This window comes from Varanus komodoensis, unplaced genomic scaffold (assembly GCF_004798865.1).
Source record: "Varanus komodoensis strain SLA01 unplaced genomic scaffold, ASM479886v1 scaffold42, whole genome shotgun sequence".
Classification (NCBI taxonomy): domain Eukaryota; kingdom Metazoa; phylum Chordata; class Lepidosauria; order Squamata; family Varanidae; genus Varanus; species Varanus komodoensis.
The window spans coordinates 6,862,662-6,887,186 of record NW_025335972.1 but is presented as its reverse complement, the minus strand read 5'-3'; the positions used below and the strand labels follow the sequence as shown (position 1 = coordinate 6,887,186).

Here is a 24,525-nt window from a genome sequence, read left to right as displayed (position 1 = left end):
GAAGCTCCCAAGGGGAGAAAGGGACTCCAATAGCTGTAATGGTACTCTTTGTCCACCAATGTAGCGATTTCCAGACCCACGGAGGAAGATAGAGTGTGGTATGACATCAATCATTGGATCGAAGGACGCCAGGAACCAGAGTTGGAGAGGCCTCATGCAGAGACATGCTAGTGAAACAACTGAGGTTGCAGCAGACATACGTCCTTGAATGTGTTGGATCAATTTGGCAGTCAGTGAGGGGATGTCGATCAGGGATCTGACCACTTTGGACATGGTATGGAGTCTGTCCCGGGAGAGGAAGGCTTTTGCTGGTACGGACTTGAGTCTGGCTTCAATGAAGTCAATTGACTGAGAAGGAGAAAGGTGAGATTTAGTTGTATTAATGTAGAGTCCTAAACTGGAAAGGAGGGAACAAGTTAGCTGTGTCACCTTGATGGAAGCTTCACGTGAGGGAGCTTCAATAAGCCAGTCATCGAGGTAAGGATATACATGAATACCACAGAGGCACAGAAATGTGCAGACCACTGACATACATTTGGTAAGTACCCTGGGTGCTGTTGCTAGCCCAAAGAGGAGAAGGGTAAATTGGAAATGTTTATCGTCTATCTGGAAGCAGAGGAAATGTCTATAGGATTCCTCAATCGTAATATGAAAATAGGCATCCTTTAAATCAATCAATGTGCACCTTCAGAGAGTAGAGGAAGGATGTCCTGAAGGGATACCATCCTGAAACGTTTGGGTCAAATATACTTATTTAGAGAATGGAGGTCCATGATAGGATGAAGGCCTCCATCCTTCTTTGGAACTGTGAAGTACCTGGAATAGAATCCAGGATTTTTTGATAGTGCCAGTTCAATGGCTCCTTTATGAAACAGGGAGGAAATTTCCTGTAGCAGAGGTGGTGATGGAGCTGTTCGTTTTGGTACCATAAAAAGAGGGAATGTATGGAACTCGATACAGTATCCATGGGCGATGATGGAAAGGACCCATGAGACTGAGGTGATGGCAGCCCAAGTGTGGAGAAAGGGCTGGAGACAGTGGTTGAACATAGGAAAGCCAATGCAAGATGTTTGAAGGAGTCACAGCTGCCTCCTGGAATCGTCTGGGCACCTTCAGGAAGATCAAACTTGTGAGAGGGGATCTTGGTGTCTAGGCTGAGTGGCCGTACACTGTCTAGTAGTAGTAAAGGCAGGGGTTCTAGGTTGGTAGGAAGATCTGTGAACTTACGTGAGGCGTATGGGCTGTTGGCTGATTGAGCCCCATGTGGTATGCAGTGTTTCCGGCCTTCTGAACCGAGTCCATTTGGTCATCAGGGGTCTCATGGAACAAGCCAGTGCCGTTGAATGGCATGTCTTCTATTCGTGCTTTGGCCTCCCCTGACAAGCTGGAGGATCGAAGCCATGTGAAGCAGCAGAGACCTATTGCTCCTGACATATTGTGAGCACCACCCTCAGCTTGGTGTTGTGCTGTCAGGATCTCTTGTCTGGCAAGGTGAGTCTTGGGCATCTTTAGGTAGCAAGGAGCATAGGGATGCCATTCTGTCCCAAAGCATGAGGTGATAGCTGGCCATGGTAGCTTCGTAGTTGGCCATTTTTATGGACAGAGCTGAGGAGGAGTAGAAGCAGCAACCAATAGTGTCAAGGCGCCTGCCAGACAGAGTGGCATGTTCCCTTCTGGAGTGTGACTGGGCAGACTCTACAATGATAGAGTTTGGCCAGGGGTGTTGAAATAGTAACTCAGCATCTTTTTCTTGAACAAGATGCATTTTTGAGGCAGCGCAGAGGTGGGGACACAGATGCCGGAGATCTCCATGTGTGTTGGATCGCATCCAGCAGAGTTGGGAGCAGCGTAATGGTAATACTCCGGCAGACACCACATAAACAGCCTCAAAGACTGGGTCTTTGGCTCTCAAGGATTGTCCTAGACTATGAGCCATTCGGAGAATCTAGGATGCAAAGAATCCAGTGTTCTTAGGTCGGGATAGATCCAAAAAAGTCATCATAAGACCTGGCGGGACATTGGATTGCCTGTCTGGAGAAGATGCCATCAAGACCGAGGTATATTGTCCTTGTTCAGAGAGACCTTTGGTTGTATCAGTATGATGGCTGAGCAAGGAGGATGGAGGTCCCCTGTCTGCGATCCACAAAAAATTTGCAGGTCTTGAGCCAGTTGCTGGAATTCACTGCGAGAGCTGGGATCTGGCAAGGGGTCATGTTCCAAGCCCAATGGGCTTCAATGTGATCCTTGTCTTGAGCCAACAAATCTACAAAAAACTCGGAACTGAAATTCCCTTGACGTCTTGGGGGAGATCAGTGCTTTTTATGAGGAGTCTGGGCTGGGGGAGATTGAGAGCATTGTTTAGCTCTTTGTCTCTTGGGTTGGAGAAATACACTTGGTACTGAGGGTGAAGGCGAGGTGAGGCTCTGTACCAGAGGGTGGGCCGATTGAGGAGGCTGAACTGGCAACTCCCGAATTTCTCCTTCGGACACGAAAGTGCTCCTTGGAGGTTGAAATGGCTGTAGGATTGTCCCGGGTTCTCCTTGCTTTGGAGTGGTGCCGTGTCTCCAGTACACAACTCAGAGCCCGTATGGGCGTTTTTTGTGCTTCCCTTCTCTTTAATAAGGGTAAGCGACTTTTCTGCCTTCTTTTGTTTTGCCACCTTGGGCATTTTTCCCAGTGAGGGAGGTGGCAAGTCATCTGGGTTTTGGGCCAAAGCCACAGAAGTGGACAGCTGAGGGTCTTTGGTGTGTAAGGCATGGCTCAAAGTTCTGCTTTTAAACAGTCAGCCCAGTGTTTCCTTGGCTGCTTTGTAAAAGCTTGGCAGGACTCTCCCAGGCAAAGCAAACAAGGGGAGTGGCCGTTGGTGGGTAGGAGCTTGCTGCTGCATGCGATGCAGTTGCAGAAAGCAGCTTTCAGGGCCATTGCCTGGCCAGAAAGGTGCAATGGAAATCCTCAGCAGTCACGGCCATAGGATATAAGTAACCTTTTTCTTTTGCTTCGAGTAATAGAAAGGAGAGAGAGAGAGAAAACCTGACCAGCAGGAGCTATTACATATAACTCACGAGGTAAGTTGGAGAAGAACTTCCCGATGCATTCACAATGGTGGTCGAAGAAGAACTGAGGTCTCGGCTGGAGCCCCACCCTCACACTCGCTGCGTTGGGTGCTGGGCTCCTGCCAAATACTAATTAATCAGCTGTAGAATCTTCCTGAAAACTGCTCTACACATGCACAAAGAGCCCATATTTGTGATGCACAGAAACCATAAAGAATAATGTGAGTTTCCTTCATCAGAATCAGGATCTTTTTTAATGTCACAGAACACACTAATACATGGATAGCTTTGCTCATACCCATCCAAATCTGCCTCCAGTGGCAGGGTTTCCTCCATCCATAGCCAGCTCTCAGCAAAGTGGGTCCTCATCTTCTCTTCCGGTAGCTCAAAGCTGTCATCATCATCCTCTTCTTCTTCCTCCTCCTCCACTTCCCTCAAGTTAATTCTCTCAACTTCTCCAATAATGATATCACTTGACAGGAAGGGTGCCATTGGTTTCATATGTAGTTGCAGATCTTCTATTTGAAAGCTTTGGCTTACGGCAACTGGTCACAGACAAGAACACAGCCTAGTTGAGGGCAGGCCTGTTGCTGGGTTGTGATGCATGAAACACATTGGCAACACAGGCCCTTCTGTTCTTGCTTTTGGTCAAGGCCAAAATGTGAGCACCCTGGAGCTTACTGGTCTGATTAAGCAAAAGAAGCCTCTGCTTGCTTCACTGCTCAGGGAGCAGGCATTATCTCAGGTCTGAGGCCTAGTTCTCACTGAAATAGCACACCTGGGTTTTGTCTATATCTCTTCAGGCTGCAGCTCACATGATAGAATCCTTCCTTGTAAAGAAAAGATTCTGGCACTTGGAGCAAATAGGCCAGGAAGAAAGCTAGGCTTGGATATTGGCCATGCTGGCAGGGAATTAAAGGAGATGGGGTCCCAACACATCTGAAGGGTGCCAGCTTGGGGAAGGCTCAGCTAAGCTCAAAGCATCTCCCAGACACACTAGTTTTCTATGTGTAAGCATTGGAATGGTTGTTGTGGCGATGCATTCCGTTTTATGAGCCCCCACCTCGTACAGTCCGAAGCGTACTACAGGGCAGTGCCTGCGTGCTAGCAGGTCCACTAACAGTGCAAGGGGGCAGGGGCTGGTGGTTCTGAAGGCACACTGAAAGGCATAGAAGCACTCAATTCTGAAATAGGGCAGGTCAGGTCAGAGGAGCTGGTGGTAAGAGAACTTGACCTCTCCTGCTTCAGAAACAAAGGCTTCCAGTTATCTACAGGGTTACTTTTAGATATGCCAACTCCATATGTCTCTAGCCAGCAGTCTTAGTGGCAAAACATAACCAGCAGGAGCACAGCAGTTCCATTGGATAGTGTCCACAGTCTGCAGTTTTAAGTCCTGATGCAGCTATGCTACCTCAGTGAGCACTACCAGGATAGAGATGATGGCTATGACAAAAACCATTTTGCCAGCCATCATCTCTTTTTTCCCTGTACAAATGTCCCTTTCTTCTGACTGGTAATCCTTCTCTCCAGTAGGGAGAAGAGACAAACAGAGTTACAAGACCATCCATCTAATGCAATGGCCAAGAAGAGCTTTGCACATCTGTTGCAAGAACTGGCTCTTTTTACACTTCACCTTTCCTTAACTAAGGGATGTTCAAATTTCTAACTTTAGGGTACCTTTTCACAGTGATTTTGCTTGGGTGCCTGCCATAGACCCTCCAGTACAGAATTTTTCCAGAAGATCTGGGAAATGTTTTACAGCCTGGAGTAAGATTCATACCAACTTGTTGGCTCTCACCACTGCCTGGTACAAAGTGAGGATGTGATGTCTTTGCTGACTGCACAGTTCAGGTGAAGATGAGTAGTGGTGAGGGAACTACTCAGTCCCTATTGATGCTCACTTTGAAAATGCCTGATAAGCTTACAAGGGACTCCAGGAACAAAGTTTGAAAATCAAACAATGCTCTTTGGGTATGGCTAATCTTCATAGTGCTGCTTCTGTTGTTGTTGCTTCTGCTATAAGGGATCAGGGATCTGTTAAAATGTTTAATGACAAAATGCAAAAGCACTGTGGTGCAAGAAAATATAAGATAATTAACTCAGGGTAGTGCTTAGAGGAGGATAAGGTGATATCTGGCATGTTGTCATGACATGAAAAGTTACCCTGCAAATAAGCTATGCAGTGTGGGTTGTTTACTATCTGCCACAGGGACAACCAGTAGGGGCTCATCCAAAGTTCTCAAATGGTACATTGAGAAGGCTGTCACTGGTTCACCATTGCTTTTCAGGCACCAAAAATGTATGCACATATTTTCTCTTTTTTTGGTCAGTTTTTTGGAAAGGTACAGCTTCCAAAGTGCAGAAGGTACCATCCATGAAAATTAATCATGGTCTTGATGACATCTTCTCTGGATAGGCAATCCAATGTCCCACCAGGTCTTATGATGACTTTTTTGGATCTATCTTTTTTGGATTTAACAAGGCTTCAAACAGGTTAAATTGATTATTTTGCTTTCCCTTGACAGTTGTCAAATGGTGAACTGTCAGAGCACAAGAGAATCTTTGCATGGGAAAGGGGGTGGAGAATATGTGCCCACAGGGAGATCGTCTAGTTTCCAAGTGTGAACCTGATAGTTCTCAGTGACTTCCACCTTTTTCACCCCTTCCTGCCACTCAAGACATTCAGGAAAGGTCAAAAGAGCAAACTGTCTCCTGTTCAGGAGCACTTATTTTTGACAGTTGGCAAAAGCAAGATCTCCTTTTAAAACAGGTTTTAACAGGGCCAAACAGGGATTTTAGAGAGGGAAATATGGGGACTTCATGGCTATCCAATGTTGGGCCTAGCCTTATTGTTGCTGTAGACCTTATGGTTTTTAGCTAGAATCTCATTAGAAGTAGTTGTCAGAGTTCAGGATATGGTTAACAGGTACTACAACAGAGGCAATGGGAGCAGGGCAACAGGAGCCAAGGCAAGGTCTAAACAGAATTGCAAATTTAGATGCAGAACCACAGTCAAGCAAAAGGCCAGAGTCAGGAACCATGAGTGTGTAGCTGTTCAAGGCAAGGACGATGTTATGAACAAGCCATAGGCCAAAGAAGCAGTAAGATGACAGAACAAGGAGCAGGTACCTTGAGGCAGGATAACCAGGTGGGATTTAGTAGCAACAAAAGTGTGGCAAGCAAGGTAAGGTAGCAAGACAGCAAGACAGGGTCAGACAAGGCAGGACAAGACAAAGCAGGGAAACTCAAAGCAAGGCAGGGACTGAATCAGACAAAGGTCAGGCAGAATGCAGGCACTGGAACATGCAATAGCAAGGAGGAGACCTGGGTGGCTGAGGCAAGATGGCAAGGCAGGAACAAGATCTAGTGAGGGCCAGGCAAGATGCAGGGCCTGAGACGCAGTACAGCAAACAGGAAGAGCTGTGTTGCTGAGGTGAGACAGCAAGACAGGATATTGGCAAGGCAGGATACAAAGCAAGGAAGAAACTGGATCCAGCAAGGGTCAGGCAAGATGCAAGTAGCTGGAAAACCTGTATTACAGAGGCAGCCCTTGGAGGGAACACCTTGTTGTTCCCCCAGGTCTCCCACCTGCACATGTCAAGGACCTTAATCCTGCTATTACTACAGTGGACATTTTAAATTTTGGCCATCAGATAGAGTCCTGGCGCAGCCCAAATCATGACAAGAGTCAGGAAGAGCTTCTGTCTTGTCAATTTGTGGAATGTCAAAATCAGTGTGAGCTTATCTGTGTCAGTGTTCTCAGGGGAAAGTAGGAGAGAGGAAGTTACTTCTTACATTAGCTACAGATTTGGCCTTAGCAAGGACAGAAGCTGCCAGCCTTTGTGACGACTCAACAAAAGAAGAACCCTGTTTAGCCTTGTCAAAACCCCTTTTAAAAATCCTTTTATTCAACAGCTGTCAAAAGCAAGAACTCCTGGAAAGGAAGAATGCAATTCTACCCTCTCCCTAGCCTAGTGGCTCTGGAAGAGCTGGGAAAGGTGGAGGATACCAAGAACTGTTAGAAACAGAGCAATTGCTGCAATGCTGGAGGTCTACTTGCCATCCCTTCAAAGAAAATATCTCTTCAAAGCTTCCTTTTTCACTGGAGAGCTCATCACTGATAGCTGTTCAGTAAGAATCAAAGCAACGCATTAACCTCTTTTCCTTCTTGCTTTGCCAATGTCCACAAATGTTGCCTCCTGCACTTTGGCAGCATTATCTTACCAGGACATGGCCAAGACAAGACTTCACAATTTGGATAGTTGGAAGTATGCAGCTACACACTTCCAAAAGACCAACCTCACCTCCTCTGGTGGGGCATTGGTCACTGGGGACAGCAGGGGTGAAGTCAGCAAAAACAGCAAGGGGGTTTTGCTATCCTTGCCAAGCTGCTTATTTGCCACTTTCATGGACCCACAAAGAGATCAGTCTGCCAGGTTCAGATGACATGACAATCCATCATGGATCCAAGAACACTACAGCAAGCCATGGGTTGTCAGGGTGGATTGTTACCACCAAACAAACCACTCTGCAGGATGCAGACTAGATGCACAACACAACAACCGACTATGGCTAGTTACCTATCAATGTTTTTTATGTCATATGAATCTGGTCATCTCCTTCTGGCATGTGTCACTTGCTTTGTAAGAAAGGCAGCAGCAGCAGCAAACAAGGTTATTTTCAAACATGACCAACTTACCGAAAGATATTTGAGGAGCTGTCGTTGAATGGAACACGGGCTCACTTTGCACAGTCAAAGATGTCTCAAAGATGTGTTTGCAGCAGTCAAGGAAGGCTGAAATACACGTCTGACCTTCCAAGATATATTTGGCTCGCCGATCACAGGAATAGCCCATACGGTTTTCTTGCATTCCATCATGACAGCATTTCCGGTGGAACTGATTCTGATATTCTTGGGCTTCAGAAAAGAGGAGGAGAATGTGAGTCATGCTACATATGCAAAGGGAACCATGTGTGCTAACACCGGCATGCAAACCTAAAGAGGAGATCTGTATAGAGAGGTGACGCAGAGGTAGGTAAACAAGAATTATTCCTGTTTCCCCTAAGATCTCCTCAGTGGTAGAGAGCATGTGTTGCACATGGAAGGTTTCAGATCCAACCCACAGCATCTCCAGTTTAAGAAAATGATCAGACAGTAAAGGTGTAGCAATTTGTGGCCCTCCAGATGTTTTGTTCTTCAGCTTCCTAGTCAGCATAGTCAATGGTGAAAGACGATGGGAGTTGTGGCCAAACATCCAGAGGGCCGTAAGTTGCCCATCCCTTAAAAAGCAGCACATGTGAGGGGCCATGCTCCAGCTGAGACCTGGGGAGCTCCTATCAGTTGCAGTGGATGGTGCTGGGCCAGACAGGCAGATGGCCTGACCTGGTAGGATCATCAGATTGCTTCCTATGATCCTGCTGAATAGGCTTTTTAGGAACAACTGAAAGTGCAGGATTGAGTATTTGCCTGAGTCCCTGTGGGCAAGAGGAAAGTTATATTGGTGAAAAGTAGAAGCAGATATGTACCTTTGGTTTCTTTCTTCTCTGAGATGATGACTGAGCGGCGGCGGCGGCGGCGGTGCTGGGAGCTGCAAGGCTGATCTGTGGAGAGACCAGTATGCATCAGCATTGCTCTGTGGGAAGTAGGGCTGAAGAAGGAGAGGGTGGACAAAAGCACCAAATGGCTAAATTTCTTTCAGAGTTAGGGTTAGGGTTGGACATCAGACATCATGTGCCTATTCTCTTCCCTGTTGGCTTAGTAGGGATGCATCTCCAAGTAAGCAACTGGGAGCCAGACCTGTACTCTCCATTTGGGTCTGACCTGGTTGGGCTTAGGATCAACCAATACACTTTCCATTCCAACAGTATGCCATCAGAGGATTAACTGGTCTTTGGCCAGTTGCTGAGGCTGCCCAACCTGTCATCTTACCCTTCCCAGCTCATCTCACCTGTCTCAAACCTAGAACTGGTCTGCACTACCAGCCCAGCATCCACAAAGACACCAGCAACATCCAAGCCACCTCCAGCTGTGCAACCAATATCCTTCTTCTCCACAGTGTTCCAAATCTGAGAAGATAAAAAAATCAGTGACTGCCAAACTCTGCAACAGCTGAGTAAGAACCTAAACTGAACACAGCTGGGCTGCTGAACCACACAACAACATTTTTATTTATTTAAAGTTTTTATATGCCGTCCCCTTGCTACGTAGCCTCGGGATGGCTCATAGCAATATAGGCATCAGAGGAGCAGTATGTTTTCCAAGAGCTGAGCCCATGACCTAATGTTGCAGAGGATGGTGGATGCAATTGGATGCAAAGAGCCAGTGTGGTGTAGTGGTTAAGAGCCTGGGACTGGGACTCAGACGATCCGGGTTCGAGTCCCTGCTCGGCCATGGAGCCAACTGGGTGACTTTGGGCCAGTCACAGACTCTCAGCCCAGCCTACCTCACAGGGTTGTTGTTGTGGGGATAAGATGGAGGAGGAGATGTAAGCTGCCTTGAGCCCTTTGTAGGAAAAAGGCAGGATATAAATTGGAAAATAAATAAATAAATAAATTCAGAGTGTATGTGTGGCAACAGCCAACTAAGAAAGCATGTACAGTCCCCTTTGATCTTGTAAAAGGAGTCTTTCAGCACTGCTTTGAATCATGTGGTCTAGTGACTGGGGTAGGCAAGATGTCTTGCACAGAAGTTATTTGCTTCTGGTCATCCAGGGATGAGGTGCTCATGCATACCCCAAACTGTCTTATTGTCATTCCTTCTTCTGATCACTGTTTTGACACTTAGGCCCACTTAATACAGTCAACTGAATCAAGAGTATTGTTTTCTCCAGACTGTTATGACAGGGCTGGTAGTCAGCCTAAGAATTTGGCGGAGAGGGCAGTTCATCTGATTTCCAAGCCTTGTAAGACAAAATTGTAAATGGTTTCTGAGTTTTTTGCTTGTTGAAATTTTTAGCCCTTCCCACAGCTACAAGCCCAGGAACCACTTCAGAATGCCAGTGGAGACTTTGCACATTGACTGCTTTCCTAACAAAAGGTGGGAAATTACAGTTATATTGTAAGTCGGCTTTCTGTTTGGCTGTAAAATAAATATTTGAACATTCGCTGGTTTAGGAAAACAGCTGAGCTTTGCCTTTTCTCTCGCTTACTATTTTATGATGTTCAGGGAATGCGGCTCTTGCTAGAATCCCCATTGGGCAAGATCCAGCCTATTGGTCTTTGGATTATAAAAAGTAAGAGAGAAGGAAGAAGAAGAAAAATCACAGAGAGTTTGCTATGGTTTGGGATATCCACACATTCTGAACGTACCTTGGCTTGGGAGAGTTTTGACTTCTTATTTAAAACATATACAGCTTTATCAACGGCAACCAGGCCCACTCTGGCTCCAGGATCACCCCTTAGTTTGAGATTCACACGTTCTTTTGGCTGGTGTACTTTGTTGTCTCGTCCAGTTGCCCCTGTGACCTTGAGCTTTTAGAGGATGTAAACCGTTATTGCCATCATCATCATCATCATCATCATCATCATCATCTCTGTATCACCTAATAGCTGAAGCTTTCTTGGTGATTCACAACAATTCACAAATTTACAAACCACAGATACAAAATAATAAAATAATAAACACAGTATAAAATGTTGTAAATAAATAAAAATAAAATGTCAATATAAAAACTTTAAAACTATTTAAACTGCCAGAACCAATGACAATAAAATATTAGCTCTATTAAAGTTAATTGACATAAATGCCTCCTCATACCCCTTTCAATGTATGGGAGTCTTCAAGGGGTGCTGAAAAGATTGCAGTGTTGGTGCCCAGTGGGCCTCAAGGGTGGGGCGATCATTACATATCTAGGAGGCCACCAGAGGGAAGGATCCCTGCTTGGTGCTCCCTATAAGCTTCCCTTGGAGTGAAACTCAAAGAAGCCTTCAAACCCTGATTGTACTGTCCTGGTAAGTTTTGATCAAGAGAGGCTCTCGGTAAGTTTCAATCAAGAGAGGCTCAAGAGAGGCCTCTACCAGGTATAGCTGTCTCAAGCCATGTAAGGCTTTACAGGTTAAAACCAGTTCCTTGGTGGGTACAGACAGCCGAAATAAGCAGGACAGAATTGCTGTTGTATGCTCAAAATCCTTGGTCCCAGTTGTTAACCCGATTGCCACATTTTGCACAAGCTGAAACTTCTGAACAGTCTCAAAAGGTAGCCCCATGTAGAGTACATTGCAGTAATTCAATTTGGAGACTGTCAGAACATGGAGTAATGAAATCAGCTAGCAGATGAAGCTAGCAGAAGACACTCCATGTCATGGAGATCACCTGGGCTTCAACTGAGGCTTACCTCAACTTGGAGGTAAACCTTCAAGCTACATACCTGTCCCTTCAAGGTAAGCATAATCCCATTCAGAACAGGTTGAATTCCCTCCCTCCAGTCAGAAGAACCATCCACTAACAGTATTCTGGTCTTGTCTGGATTGAGCTTAGCCCTCAGCCTGTCGATTGTCACAGCTGTGCACCAGTTTAGCGCATCCACAGCCTCACTTGATGAAGACGTGCATACTGATCACACTGTGCTCCACAGCTCTGGATGACCACATTCTGAAGTTTCATCTAGATGTTAAATAGCACCTGAGGGTGGGGGGACGATGAACCCCTGAGGATGCCACTCTGGAGAATCCATGGGGCCAAGCAATATTCCTCAAGTACCAAAATGTCCCCCCCACCAGAGAAAAATGCACTTTCTTCAGATTAGTACTCTTTTAGTTTTCTGCACAGCAGCTGTGAAAGTGAGAGCCTGGTGCAAGCACCAGAGGAGAATGCACTGAGATTTTCCACAAGTGCCAGGTGTAGGATTCCCCAAGAAAGCAGGAATCCCTGATGCCAGCACAGACAGACTGTGCTAATTAGACTCTGACATTTGCCACTCAATTGTTACTTTAAACCATTTGTTGCTTTATGTTCTGAAACTAATCAAACTTTCCCCATGCTGTCCTTTTTTCCTGGATTCCTTTCTCTTGTTTTTGCCAAAACCCATACTGTATGCTTTGGAGGTAAAAGGGGGTGCACCATGTTACTGGTCATGCTAATACTGATTTAACAACCAGATTGCATGCAATGTGCTGAGCAGAAGGTTGCCAGTGCAGGTGGCCAAGAACACTCACCTTGCTGTTAACAACATCAAGTGAAGGGCACACAAGAACTGGAGAACCAAAAATTTGGAAATTTAAAAGGTCACCTGGAGCACAAAACATCACCATGTGAGTGCCAGGTAAGCCCCTCTGAATGCCAACACTGAAAAGGCCTTTTCCTCAGTAACCACCCAATTCACCTCGTTCACCCAAGCCTCTGAAGTTGATCTCAGGGTGCAGACAGATATTCATGGAAGGAGATTATCCTTCAGATAATGCTGCCTTGCTCTACAGGCTGAACCAAAGACAGACTTACCGTTCCCATACAGGTGTCTTTGACATCCACCCAGATGGAATCTGCCACAATTTCATCATAGCCTACTTTGTAGTAAGCCACAATCCGGAAAGAAGGGATGAGCTCCGGAGTGATGGGAAGAGACATTATCACTGGATTTTGTCCCATCTGCCTGGGCTGCCTCCCAGCTTTGAAGACCTTTCCTTTGTTCAGGATCTGCAAGGAGAACAGGAAGCACGTGGTCTGCTATGGAGTGCTCTGCAACATGGATTTAGTAGCACTAAGTACTCATTCACAAGAATGCAGTAAAGACGAGAACCTGAGGTCTTGGAGTGAGAGAAGAGGGGCCAGGCATTACCCCCTTTTTTCTGATCTTGTTCCTGTGTCCTTAACAGCAGCTTAACACATACATGCTTAGGTGGTCAAACTTCTTCTGGCACACAGCCAAGCAGTAAGGAAAGCTTCACCTGCTAGGTTCCTTTCAGAGACATAGGAGCAAGGCCAGTAGAAGAGGGGTAGCTTCCTCTGCTGATGTGATACAGATCTTTCCCCCCACAGCATCCCTCTTGTGGCTACCTTCTTCCTAACTGAAGGCTCAGGATATACAGAAATCCAAGAGAGACAGCCTTCATCATCAGTGCCTCCGCATGTCAGGGAAAGACTGTGCCTGTTGAATATTGCCTTCGTTCTAGCACTAAAGTTGCCAGGTGGATAATGACAACTGAGTGGGTCTGCATGGCTGCCTGTGGGCAGGAACAGAGCCGGCCCTGCTGTTCGACACTGGAGAGTGGGGAGAAGTGCCAAGATGCTGGAAGGCAGAGTGGTGTGCATCGTGTGGACCCAGTGAAGGGTGCAGCCTGCCACCACTGCTGAAGCCAGGGTCAGCTGCCAGTTCAGCTTGGTGCTGCCCAGAGCATGGTGGGTGGGTGCCGTCCTGTCCTGTATCTCAAGCACCACAATCCTGCCCCTCTGGCTGTGGGGCTGGGTGGCGAGAGAGCCTTCCTCACTCCCTCATCTCCTCAGAGGGGCACTTATGTGAACAACCCTCACAAAGTTCATCGAAGAAGTAAGAAGAGAGATCAGAGAACTTGCATCTCAGATTCCAGTTACAACACAATGACAGAGCACCAGCAACATTTAGTTTTGACTGTTTTGAGACTTCATTGTGTCACCACAGAGAAGTTTAATGCTTTGGGGGAAAGTTTTTTCTCTTTTTGCTCTGACTGAAGCTGTCAGATCAAAAATCCCCCTTTTCTTTTAGGGATAACAGAAGATTCCCCCCTTTCAAAAGAACATGATATATAGAATTGGTTCTTTATTTTGAACAGGTTGTCTTGAAATCTGGTTCTCTTTCCACTGTCTTAATTGACTAACCTGTTAGATTTGTCCCTGTCTTTACCCAGCACAGAATCTGCCCCCAGCTAGAGCAGCCTGGGCTGCCAGGCCATTTCCTGAACCTCTTCCCCCATTCAACTTCTTCTGCTTCCTGTGCTTACCAAGTAAGTAAAATAGTGGATCTTGCGTTCTGTGCTTGGATTGTTATTCTGCAGATTGAAGTACACAGACAGGGTATCCCCAGCTTTGAGTTCAGCAGCTGACACCGAGAGGAGGAGGTAATTCCCAGATCCCTGTGGCGTTTGGTAAGCATCTGCTTGCCAGTTTGCGGAGCTCTGGCGGGAGTCCTCCAGGCCTGGGATGGCTGTTTTCACCTGGCCACATGGAGAGTGATAGAATGAGAGCAGCAGGGAATTAAAGTAGGTACAAGCAGGGATGAGACTGGATGCTGCAGGTCTAGAGTCTCTGCTGCTGACATTGGAAGAAAGGATTCTTGTCAGAGATAATGGTGCAAAATAGAAATGGGGGGAAGGAAGGAACGTAAGTAGTGTTTAGTCCTTCGCAGACTCAGTGAACAGTAAACCCAGGAGAGGAAGGGGATTTGTTCAGGACAACTGGGACACTTCCACATGAGACTTCTAACCTGTCACTTTATGATGCACTGGCTTCCGGATTCTTTGTGGGATTCAGATACATTCCTTTACATATATCATGGAGTCAAGAGTATCTTTTCCTGCCTTCCTGTATGTTCTAGGTGGTGTTGTGGTATAGTGTAACTGCATAAATGCACAAGACTTGCAGGTTGCCATTTCCAGGTAAAACCCAATGTTTCTTGTTAGGGGAAAACCTGCAAAGCATGGGAGAAGCCCTGGAGGAGGGTGACATCATGTAAGGCAAACTACCAGGAGTGAAGGACCGCATGCACACAATAAAAGCCTTGTGTAGAAAGGATATTAGGATCCAATTAAATGCAGCGATGTTGGAGGAAGGGGTGCCAATTCCATTGCAGCAGTGGTCATCTCTTTCTACCCTGCAGCTTTCTTAAAGAATCCCTCCCATCACCACCACCACCCAAGTTTCTGTTTGTGCCACAGGGGAAAAATATACAGGCATCTGTCTTCCTCCCATGGAGCAAACAGAAGCCTGCTATGCTGCTATGGATAGAGGAGAGATCTCTGGAAAAATAGCATTTGTTCAAAGGATTAAACAATTCTCTCTTCCTCACACCTCCCCACTTTGAGTCCAGTGAACTTCCACATTTTTTTCTGGTTACAAACATTTGCTTTTTTCAGCACACAATAGAAACAGTCCAGTATTGCTCGTACAAAAATATCTCCCAAATTCCAAATATGCCCATGTGTCCCTTGTCCTGTTAATATAGTCAAAATGAAATGGAGAGCCAGTTCCATGTTCCATGCCATGTTGGTTGCTCACATATCCAGTCAAGAAAATGCCTAGGCACGAGGAGAAGACTAGCCAGCAGTCTGATTCCTAACTCAATCTGAGCACACACACACAAATAACACAGAATCTAGCTTTAAAACATGGGCCTGGGGCTCCTACTGGAAATGTACCTTGATGAAGAGACGAGAAGCATCAGGTTCTGTGTTCACCACCAGGTAGGCCGTTCCATCTTCCTGTGATATGCTGATGCCTCCTTCTGGCATCACGGTGCGGATAGGTACCTGAGGGGCTGGGGAGCCATCTGGATTTTTCACAGCCACCTGGGTGGAAAGAAGAAATATTTGAAGATCAGAGCTTCAACCATTACAATGAATGGAAATATGTAAGCTTGATGTTCAAGTCCAACACTACGTATTGCAGGAGGAGTGAGTAGAGATTACTTTCTTGAGGGATTCCCTTCCTTCCTGGGATTAAAGCAGGGTGGGGAGATTTCATGCTTGTAGAAACCATTCCACCAGGCTTCATTTGGCAAATCATGTACTTGTTTTGTTTTGTTTTACTAGAACCCCTAAGATCCATCAACTGGAGCTTGAACAAAAGACATACAAACCACTCAAAGATCTGCTAGTAGATCCCACCCCTAGGTCTACTCACCCCTGAATTAAACATCACATTTGTGCAAGGTGTATCAAGCCAGGACATGGTGGAGGTTGCAGAAATTTTCTGTTCAAAAATAATTGCACCCTTAACCCTTGGGTTAGAGATGGAGAAGCATCTTCATGAACCATTGTGCAGTTGCTGCCCTCTCTTGGAAGCATGCCTCGGGATGCCAGTTGTTGTGGAGAGGCCACAGTACTCCTGTCCTGTCCCTCAGCCTCCCAGAGGCACCTCGTTGACCACTGTGGGAAACAAGGAGCTGAAGAGGTCAGCCTCTTACCCCTGAACTATGTAGGGTAGAATGAATGCTCCTTCATGGCCAGAGGTGGTTCCACTACAAGGCAGGATCTGGAGTGACATTGTTAAAACATAGGTGTCCTCCCTTTTCACATTCAAAGCCACAGATCTTTCTTGCAATATGTTCTTCATGGGCCAAAGCATTTCCCATAAGCACAACCACCCAGAAGGAATCTCTGAGCATGCACAGAGTGGTTTGTTGAACCCAATCTACTATGTACTTCTAGTAGATCTAGAATGTACTAGATTCAGGAGAAGTACAATCTACTATGTACTTCTCCTGATGAGTATGTCTGGGCCCCATCTTTTCAGGAAGGGCCTTTTGGAAATAAGCACGCCTCCTCTCTGCACACCAATCCTCTAAGTGGGCTGCCTCCTCTGTCAACATCGCGTCACGGGGTTCAGAGTCATACTCGTCTCACCTGTCTCTGAGAAGCTTCCCTGTTCCAAGGCTCCACCTGCTACCTGCACATCTTGGTTATTCTCAGAGGTTGCCTGCCCACCTGGGGAGTTTGGCCTTGCAATACGAGCCACCACTTCTCTCATCTCAGTGCCTGGAACTGGCCCACATTCCAAGGCCCGTTCCAGCTATTTCTCCTCCTCCTCCTCCTCCTGCTCTCCCTCCTCTGAATCCCAACCACCAGGCCTTGAGCAGGCATGCCAAGAGCAACAGCCCTTCTCACTCCCAGCAGTGGCAAAGGGTGAGAGACAAGCCCATCCTCCCCCTATTAAGCAGTGGGAAGGGGCAGATGTCAGTCAGATTTTTTGTTCCAGGCACTAGAACACCCATGCCTGGTTATACTGATGACCAGCTAGTGAACAGTGCTGGACAACTAACCCTATCCCTGCATGAGGGCAATCCAAATACTGTTCCAGGAGTAGTCAGTTTTTGCCCTGCATAAATTATGCAAAACGAATAAATTTGCCTAATCTCTTATTTTGGACAATTCATCCACCATGTTCTCAGTTTACATAACTTATTCGGCCTCTACCATTCCAGGAACACTGAACCTGCACTGCTGTCTGCAGCCACAAAAGGCCTTCTCCAGCTACTTCTGAGATTTCAGCAGGCATTGCTCACCGACCTCCAGGCATGTCTTCATATTATAAAAGCTAGAAACTTGCTAAAAACAAAAATCAATGCTGAGATTTTCAAGAAGTGGGATTCTGCACCCACCATCTCATTTACTATTTTCTGCACTTCTGTGGTAACAGCATTCACACACAAGCTAGACAGAAAATCCTTGAGGGCTGGCCTCAGTGCTCGCTGAGGATGCCACATTCTCCAAGGCCTATCACCACACTCTCCTAACCATGCACATGATGTTATGCTTAGTTATATGACTGAGTCTCACTTCTGCATGGGGGATTTAATTACCATGAGGGAGAAAGGCATCCCTGGTTTGAAGTACTTGAAGGCTTTGGGGAAATCAATTTTGTAGGGAAAGCGTACAATGTAGATCCCAGATTTCTCTGCTTGCACCATGTCACTTCCTGTGAATAGAAAAAGCTGTGAAGAAGAGCTACTGGCTTAGCAGACACAATATTGCCCAGTTGCCTAACCATGATTAGACAGAGTTCTTCAGCCTTAAATATTAATTTCATTTGCCATTGGTTAGGATTTCCTTCCTTTCTTCCAGCTTTCTAAGAATGCTTGCAAAGTGAGGTTTGGAGAAAAATTTGGTTAGTGAAAATGCCAGTGCAAACCTGTAATTAGTTCAAAATTACAAGGGAGGAACAAATGCCCCTGTAAGAGGTGACGAGGGAGGGGGAAGGAGTGTGCCGGCTGCTTAATAAGTTTAGGTAGATTATTGGGAACACTGGGCTGGATCCAGAATGAGAGTGCAATCCTATGTCCACTTACCTTGGGCATATCTCACTGTCCTAATGGTACTTCTTTTTGAGCAAACATAGCTGAAGTTGCACTATAAGTATAGGTCCCATTGAAATCAATGGGAAAAATGAGTCATGTTTTGATGTAGATGCCATATATTTTAATGGAATACAAATTTAATTAACTTAGTCTGGAAACGACACTGTATGCCTGCATTAAATCAAAGAAGAGTCAACAGGCTATTCATTACCTTCAAGACTGGTAATTCAATCTGTTGCAATTCTATACTTTCAGCACAACTAGCTGATGGATCTTTTCTTGGACAGTAGCACTTTAAGCTGCCTATATCCAAAATATTCCTCATTGGGAGGAAAACTAGTAAGTTGGGAAGAAGAATTCAGCCATCTTTCCCCCTGAACTATTATTTTTCTAGATGCTGTACTTGAGCAATGCTAACCATGTGGTCACACCTTTAGGAGCAGCACTATATGATGTGCTTTCAGAGTGAGAAGGCTTCTGTCTTACCTGTGTCTGTCAACACAGTCACAGACACATAAATGGAGTGATTCTCAAGCTCCCTGAGGTTGGGAAACTTCCTCTGCAACATTTCTTGGGTGAGCTTTGCACGTCCTTTTCCATCTTCTATCTGAAATGACCAAAGAGGGAATTGGTTTTATTCAGCTCTCCTCCTTCCTATGCACTCTTCCTTTTTTCTTTCTTGTAACTACATCTTATTTTCACACCTCGCTCCCACTCCAGCCTTTCAATTGCCACAGAGACCAACATTATTACAGATATAGCCACACTAGGACACTCAGTTGCAGATGTATCTGGTGGTGAAAGGAGAGACCAATGCTGTAAAGATCTATACTCCACAGGAATCTGGAATGTAAGATCCATGAATCAAGGCAAGCTGGACATGGTCAAACAAGAGATGACAAGACTGAACATCGACATCTTAGGAATCAGTGAACTAAAATGGACAGGAATGGGTGAATTTAATTCAGATGACCATCAGGTATACTACTGCAGGCAAGAATCCCTCAGAAGAAATGGGGTAGCCTTCATAGTCAATAAAAGAGTAGGAAAAACAGTACTGGGATACAATCTCCAAAATGACAGAATGATCTCAGTTCGAATCCAAGACAAACCATTCAACATCAAAATAGTCCAAGTCTATGCCCCAACTACTGGTGCTGAAGAGGCTGAAGTTGACTGGTTCTATGAAGGCCTACAACACCTTCTAGAATTAACATCCAAAAACGATGTCCTTATCATCATGGGCGATTGGAATGCTAAAGTAGGAAGCCAAAAGATATCCAGAATAACAGGCAAGTTTGTCCTTGGGAGTACAAAATGAAGCAGGGCACAGGCTGGTAGAATTTTGTCAAGAGAATACGATGGTCATAGCAATCACTCTTTTCCAACAACCCAAGAGATGACTCTACACATGGACATCACAAGACGGTCAACACAGAAATCAGATTGATTATGTGCTCCACAGCCAAAGATGGAGAAGCTCTATACAGTCAGTAAAAACTAGACCAGGAGCTGACTGTGGCTCAGATCATGGGCTTCTTGTTGCAAAATTTAGGCTTAAATTGAAGAAAATAGGGAAAAGCACTAGGCCACTCAGGTATGACCTAAATCATATCCCTGACGAATATACAGTAGAGGTGACAAATAGATTCAGGGAATTAGATCTGATAGAGTACCTGAAGAACTATGGATGGAAGTTCACAACATTGTACAAGAAGTAGCAACTAAAACCATTCCAAAGAAAAAGAAATGCAAGAAAGCAAAATGGCTGTCTGAGGAAGCTTTAAAAATATCTGAGTTAAAAAGGGAAGTGAAAGGCAAGGGAGAAAGAGAAAGATACATCCAACTGAATGCAGAATTCCAGAGAATAGCTAAGAATGGCTTCTTAAATGAACAGTGCAAAGAAATAGAAGAAAACAACAGAACAGGGAGGACCAGAGATCTCTTCAATAAAATTGGAGATATGAAGAGAACATTTCATGCAAACATGGGCATGATAAAGGACCAAATGGCAGGGAACTAACAGAGGCAGAAGAGATTAAGAAGAGGTGGCAAGATTACACAGAACAACTATACAAGAAAGAGCTTAACGTCCCTGATAACCATGACGGGGTGGTCACTGACCTCGAGCCAGACATCCTGGAATGTGAAGTCAAATGGGCCTTAGGAAGTCTGAGCAACAACAAAGCTAGTGGAGGAGACAGTATTCCAGCTGAGCTATTCAAAATCTTAAAAGATGACGCAGTAAAAGTGCCACTCAATATGCCAGCAAATTTGGAAAACTCAACAGTGGCCACAGGATTGGAAAAGGTCAGTTTACATTCCGATCCCAAAGAAGGGCAATGCCAAAGAATGTTCGAACTACCACACCATTGCACTCATTTCACATGCTAGAAAAGTTAAGCTCAGAATCCTACAAGCTAGGCTCCAGCAGTATGTGGACTGAGAACTACCAGAAGTACAGGCAGGATTTCGAAGAGGCAGAGGAACTAGAGATCAAATTGCTAACATACGCTGGATCATGGAGAAAGCTAGGGAGTTCCAGAAAAACATCTACTTCTGCTTCATTGACTATGCTAAAGCTTTTGATTTTGTGGACCACAACCAACTGTGGCAAGTTCTTAAAGAGATGGGAGTACCAGACCATTTTATTTGTCTCTTGAGAAACCTATATGCATGTCAAGAAGCAACAGTGAGAACTGGACACGGAACCACTGATTGGTTCAAAATTGAGAAAGGAGTTCGGCAAGGCTGTATACTGTCGCCCTGCCTATTTAACTTGAATTGGGCCTGGACTTCGATGGGGAGCCAGTGAAGCTGATAGAGGACTGGGGTTATATGAGAACAATGCCCAGTCCCCGTCAGCAACCTGGCAGCTCTATTTTGCACCATCTGAAGTATCCAGACTGTCTTCAAGGGCAGCCCCACGTAGAGCGCATTACAGAAGTCCAATCGGGAAGTAACCAATGTATGTGTCACTGTCACCAGGCAATTGTTCTCCAGGCAGGGACGCAGCTGATGGATCAACCAAAGCTGAAGGAAAGCGCTCCTCGCCACTGTGGTCATCTGAGCTTCTAGCGACAGGTCTGGGTCGAGGAGCACTCCCAAGCTGCGGACCCTGTCCTTTAGAGGGAGTGCTACCCCATTCAGGACAAGATCCAGGTCCCCTACCCTGAAGCCAGAACCTCCTACCAACAGGACCTCCATCTTGTCTGGATTGAGCTTCAGTTTATTGGCCCTCATCCAGCCCATTACCTCGGCCAGGCACCAGTTCAGTACAGCCACTGCCTCACCTGGATTGGTTGAAAAAGAGAGGTAGAGCTGGGTATCATCAGCGTACTGATGATTCTGCAGCTCACACCTCCTGATGACCTCTCCCAGCGGTTTCATGTAGATGTTAAATAGCAAGGGGGACAAAATGGATCCCTGCGGAACTCCATGGCATAACTGCTACGGCGCAGAGCCATAGTCCCCCAGTACCACCCTCTGGAGTCAGCCATTGAGATAGGAATGAAACCACCGCAAAGCAGTGCCTCCTACTCCCAGTCCCTCTAGCCTATCCAGAAGGATACCATGGACGATGGTCTCGAAAGCCACTGAGAGGTCCAGGAGAACCAACAGGGACACACTCCCCCTGTCTCTCTCCCTGCACAGGTCATCATACAGGGCGACCAAGGCAGATTCAGTACCACACCCAGGTCTGATGCCGGACTGAAATGGGTCTAGATAATCAGTCTCATCCAAGAGTGCTTGGAGTTGTCCCGCTACCACCCGTTCTAACACCTTGCCCAGGAACAGGATGTTGGCCACCGGTCTATAATTGGTGGCCATCTCTGGATCCAGGGATGCCTTCTTTAGGACTGGCTGGACTACCGCCTCCTTTAGAGGGGGAGGTACCTGGCCATCTCTTAGAGAGGTGTTGATGACCTCCAGGATCCAGGCCCCTATCCAGTCTTTGGCTTTGTTAAGTAGCCACGATGGGCAAGGGTCCAATAGGCAAGTGGTGGGACGTACTTGTCCAAGCACCTTGTCCACATCATCAGGCCGCAATAACTGGAATTCATCCAACAATTTTGGACCAGACGGCAACATTGGCACCTCCCCTGAGGGCTCTGAGTCACTAGTAGAGTCCAGCTCGTGACGAATCTGAGCAATTTTCTCCTTAAAATGCTTGGCAAAGTCATCACAGCGGGCCGTCAAGGGCGGTACAGGATCTTTCTTGGAGTCTGGATGAACCAGCCCCTGTACCACCCAAAAGAGCTCTGCTGGATGGCATTGTGAGGAGACAATGGAAGCACAGAAGAATTTCTTTTTCACCGCCCTCACCACCACAGCATAGGCTCGATAATGAGCTCTCAAGTGTGTTCGGTCAGATTCATCCTGTGATTTCCTCCACCTACACTCTAGATGTCTCACAATCTGCTTCATCGCCCATAGTTCAGGTGTATACCAGGGAGACGAACGGGCTCTGCCAGGTAGGAGAGGCTTAGGAGCGATCGTGTCAATAGCCCTGGTCATTTTTCCATTCCACAGTTCGACCAGAGCCTCGACAGGAGCACCACCGGAAATTCCCCCAGAGCCTTCAGGAATCCATCCGGATCCATCCAGCTCCGGGAGCAGACCAACACAATCGGGTCCGCACCCTTACAGAGGGAAAGGCCACTCTTGAGCTCAAACCTCACAAGGAAGTGATCTGACCATGACAGGGGAGTCAGACATAGATTCCTCACACTCAGATCACCCTTTTCCTGTCCTGTCGAGAAAACCAGGTCCAGAGTGTGTCCACATTCATGGGTCGGGCCAATGACATGTTGAGACAGCCCCATGGCCGTCATGGAGGCCATGAAGTCCTGAACCGCCCTGGTTTGAACAGTCTTGGCATGGAGTTTGAAGTCCCCCAGGACCAGCATCCTGGGAGTCTTCAACACCAGGTCCAAGATGATCTCCGTCAGCTCAGGCAGGGAGTCTGTTGGACAGAAGGGTGCACGGTACACCAACAGAATTTCCAATCTGTCTTGGTCGCCCAACACCAAATAGAGGCACTCTAGACCCGACCTCAAAAGACCAGGAAGCTCCACAAGGGAGATGGAAGCTCAGTAAACTAAAGTGACCCCCCCTCCTCTCCCCTCCAGGCATGGTCGGTGCTGGACCAGATAGCCGGGTGGGTAGAGTTGAGAGAGAGAGACATCCCCCCCTCCCGCCCAGATCTCTGTTATGCAAGCCAGGTCGGCCCCTTCCTCCACAATCAAGTCGTGGATGAGGGATGATTTATTATGGACCGAACTGGCATTAAGCAACAGCACTGACAGGCCCAGGGGGCGGTTGATAAGCCTACCTGGAACCCACTGGCTGGGGGAATAACCAGAAGGGGGAACAGGTGTCAACCATCTGTCCCGCCTTCTTCTACGCCGACACGTTAAACCCCCAACGGCATAACGACCATTGCCCATGACCACCCCAGTTGCGGTGCCCACGTGCTCCCCAGGCAACTTCATAGCTGTGGCCAGGAATGAATCCATTAAAAAGGTTAGGCTAAAATACAAATTAAAATTGCAATAAAACCCTTAAAATTCCCCACTAACCACCCAATACAAATTCCAACCAACCGACAAAATCCCTGGCCTTAGGGCTTTATAGGTTAAAACCAGCACCTTGAATTCAACTGTATTCAAGTCCTGACTTCAAATGTAAGCCAGTGGAGCTGGTAGAGGACCAGTGTTATGTGAGAGTAATGGCCAGTCCCCGTCAGCAGCCTGGCAGCTCTGTTCTGTACGAGCTGCAGTATCCAGACCGTTTTCAAGGGCAGCCCCACGTAAAGCGTGTTACAGTAATCCAACCGGGAAATTACCAGAGCATGTATCACGGTTGCTAGGCCGTGCTTATCCAGATAAAGACGCAATTAAAATCTCGCCCCCTTCATTTTGGGAAAGAATAAATTATTTTTAGTATAGAATTCAGGAGTGTTGTAGTTATAATTGAAAACCTCTAGAGGGCTCCAGCTTGGGGAAGGCTGGGTCCTTTGCTGTAATTCTTATTAGCTGAAATAATGAATATGTGCCCTTATTCTTTTTGGTTGAAATCATCATTAGAATGGGAAGTTTCGATCTGCAATTCCTACTGGCTTTGAACTGCTGACACCTGCTGCTTGGAGTCTTTATCACAGTGCACCAAATTTGCTACTGCTGATGGAACCGCATATATTGGTAAATTGCAGTGTTCCCAACTTGTTGCTGGAATCAGATAGACTGTAACAAATTCAATTTATGGCCTCCTGCTGGAGGAGGATATAGTGCAGTATCTTCCCATTTGTGCATCTTTGTGGATTGCACAAAGGAGCACTCCATGGAGATGAGAGGGAGAAGCAGGGCCACTCTCTCAGTGCTGACCCAAGGATTTAGTTGTAGAAGTGTCATCTGGTAAGCATTTTGCTTGCTTCCTGGGCATTAGAGGTGCCTATTCAAATGCATGCTTCTCCTACTGCTACGAAACTG

General features: G+C 46.4%; 1 protein-coding gene across 1 annotated transcript in view; it reads right to left on the bottom strand.

Annotated features, from left to right (window-relative positions):
* LOC123029972 (venom factor-like) overlaps positions 1–24,525 on the bottom strand; it is an 89,459-nt gene that overhangs the window by 48,923 nt on the left and 16,011 nt on the right. Inside the window, exons 9-18 of the mRNA XM_044443439.1 lie at positions 18,521–18,641; positions 17,540–17,655; positions 15,378–15,527; positions 13,965–14,177; positions 12,490–12,684; positions 10,362–10,523; positions 9,002–9,119; positions 8,580–8,654; positions 7,753–7,971; positions 3,352–3,598 (exon numbers count right to left, since the gene is read on the bottom strand). Coding sequence (XP_044299374.1) covers positions 3,352–3,598; positions 7,753–7,971; positions 8,580–8,654; positions 9,002–9,119; positions 10,362–10,523; positions 12,490–12,684; positions 13,965–14,177; positions 15,378–15,527; positions 17,540–17,655; positions 18,521–18,641 — 1,616 coding nt within the window. The remainder of the gene's footprint in view (positions 1–3,351; positions 3,599–7,752; positions 7,972–8,579; positions 8,655–9,001; positions 9,120–10,361; positions 10,524–12,489; positions 12,685–13,964; positions 14,178–15,377; positions 15,528–17,539; positions 17,656–18,520; positions 18,642–24,525) is intronic.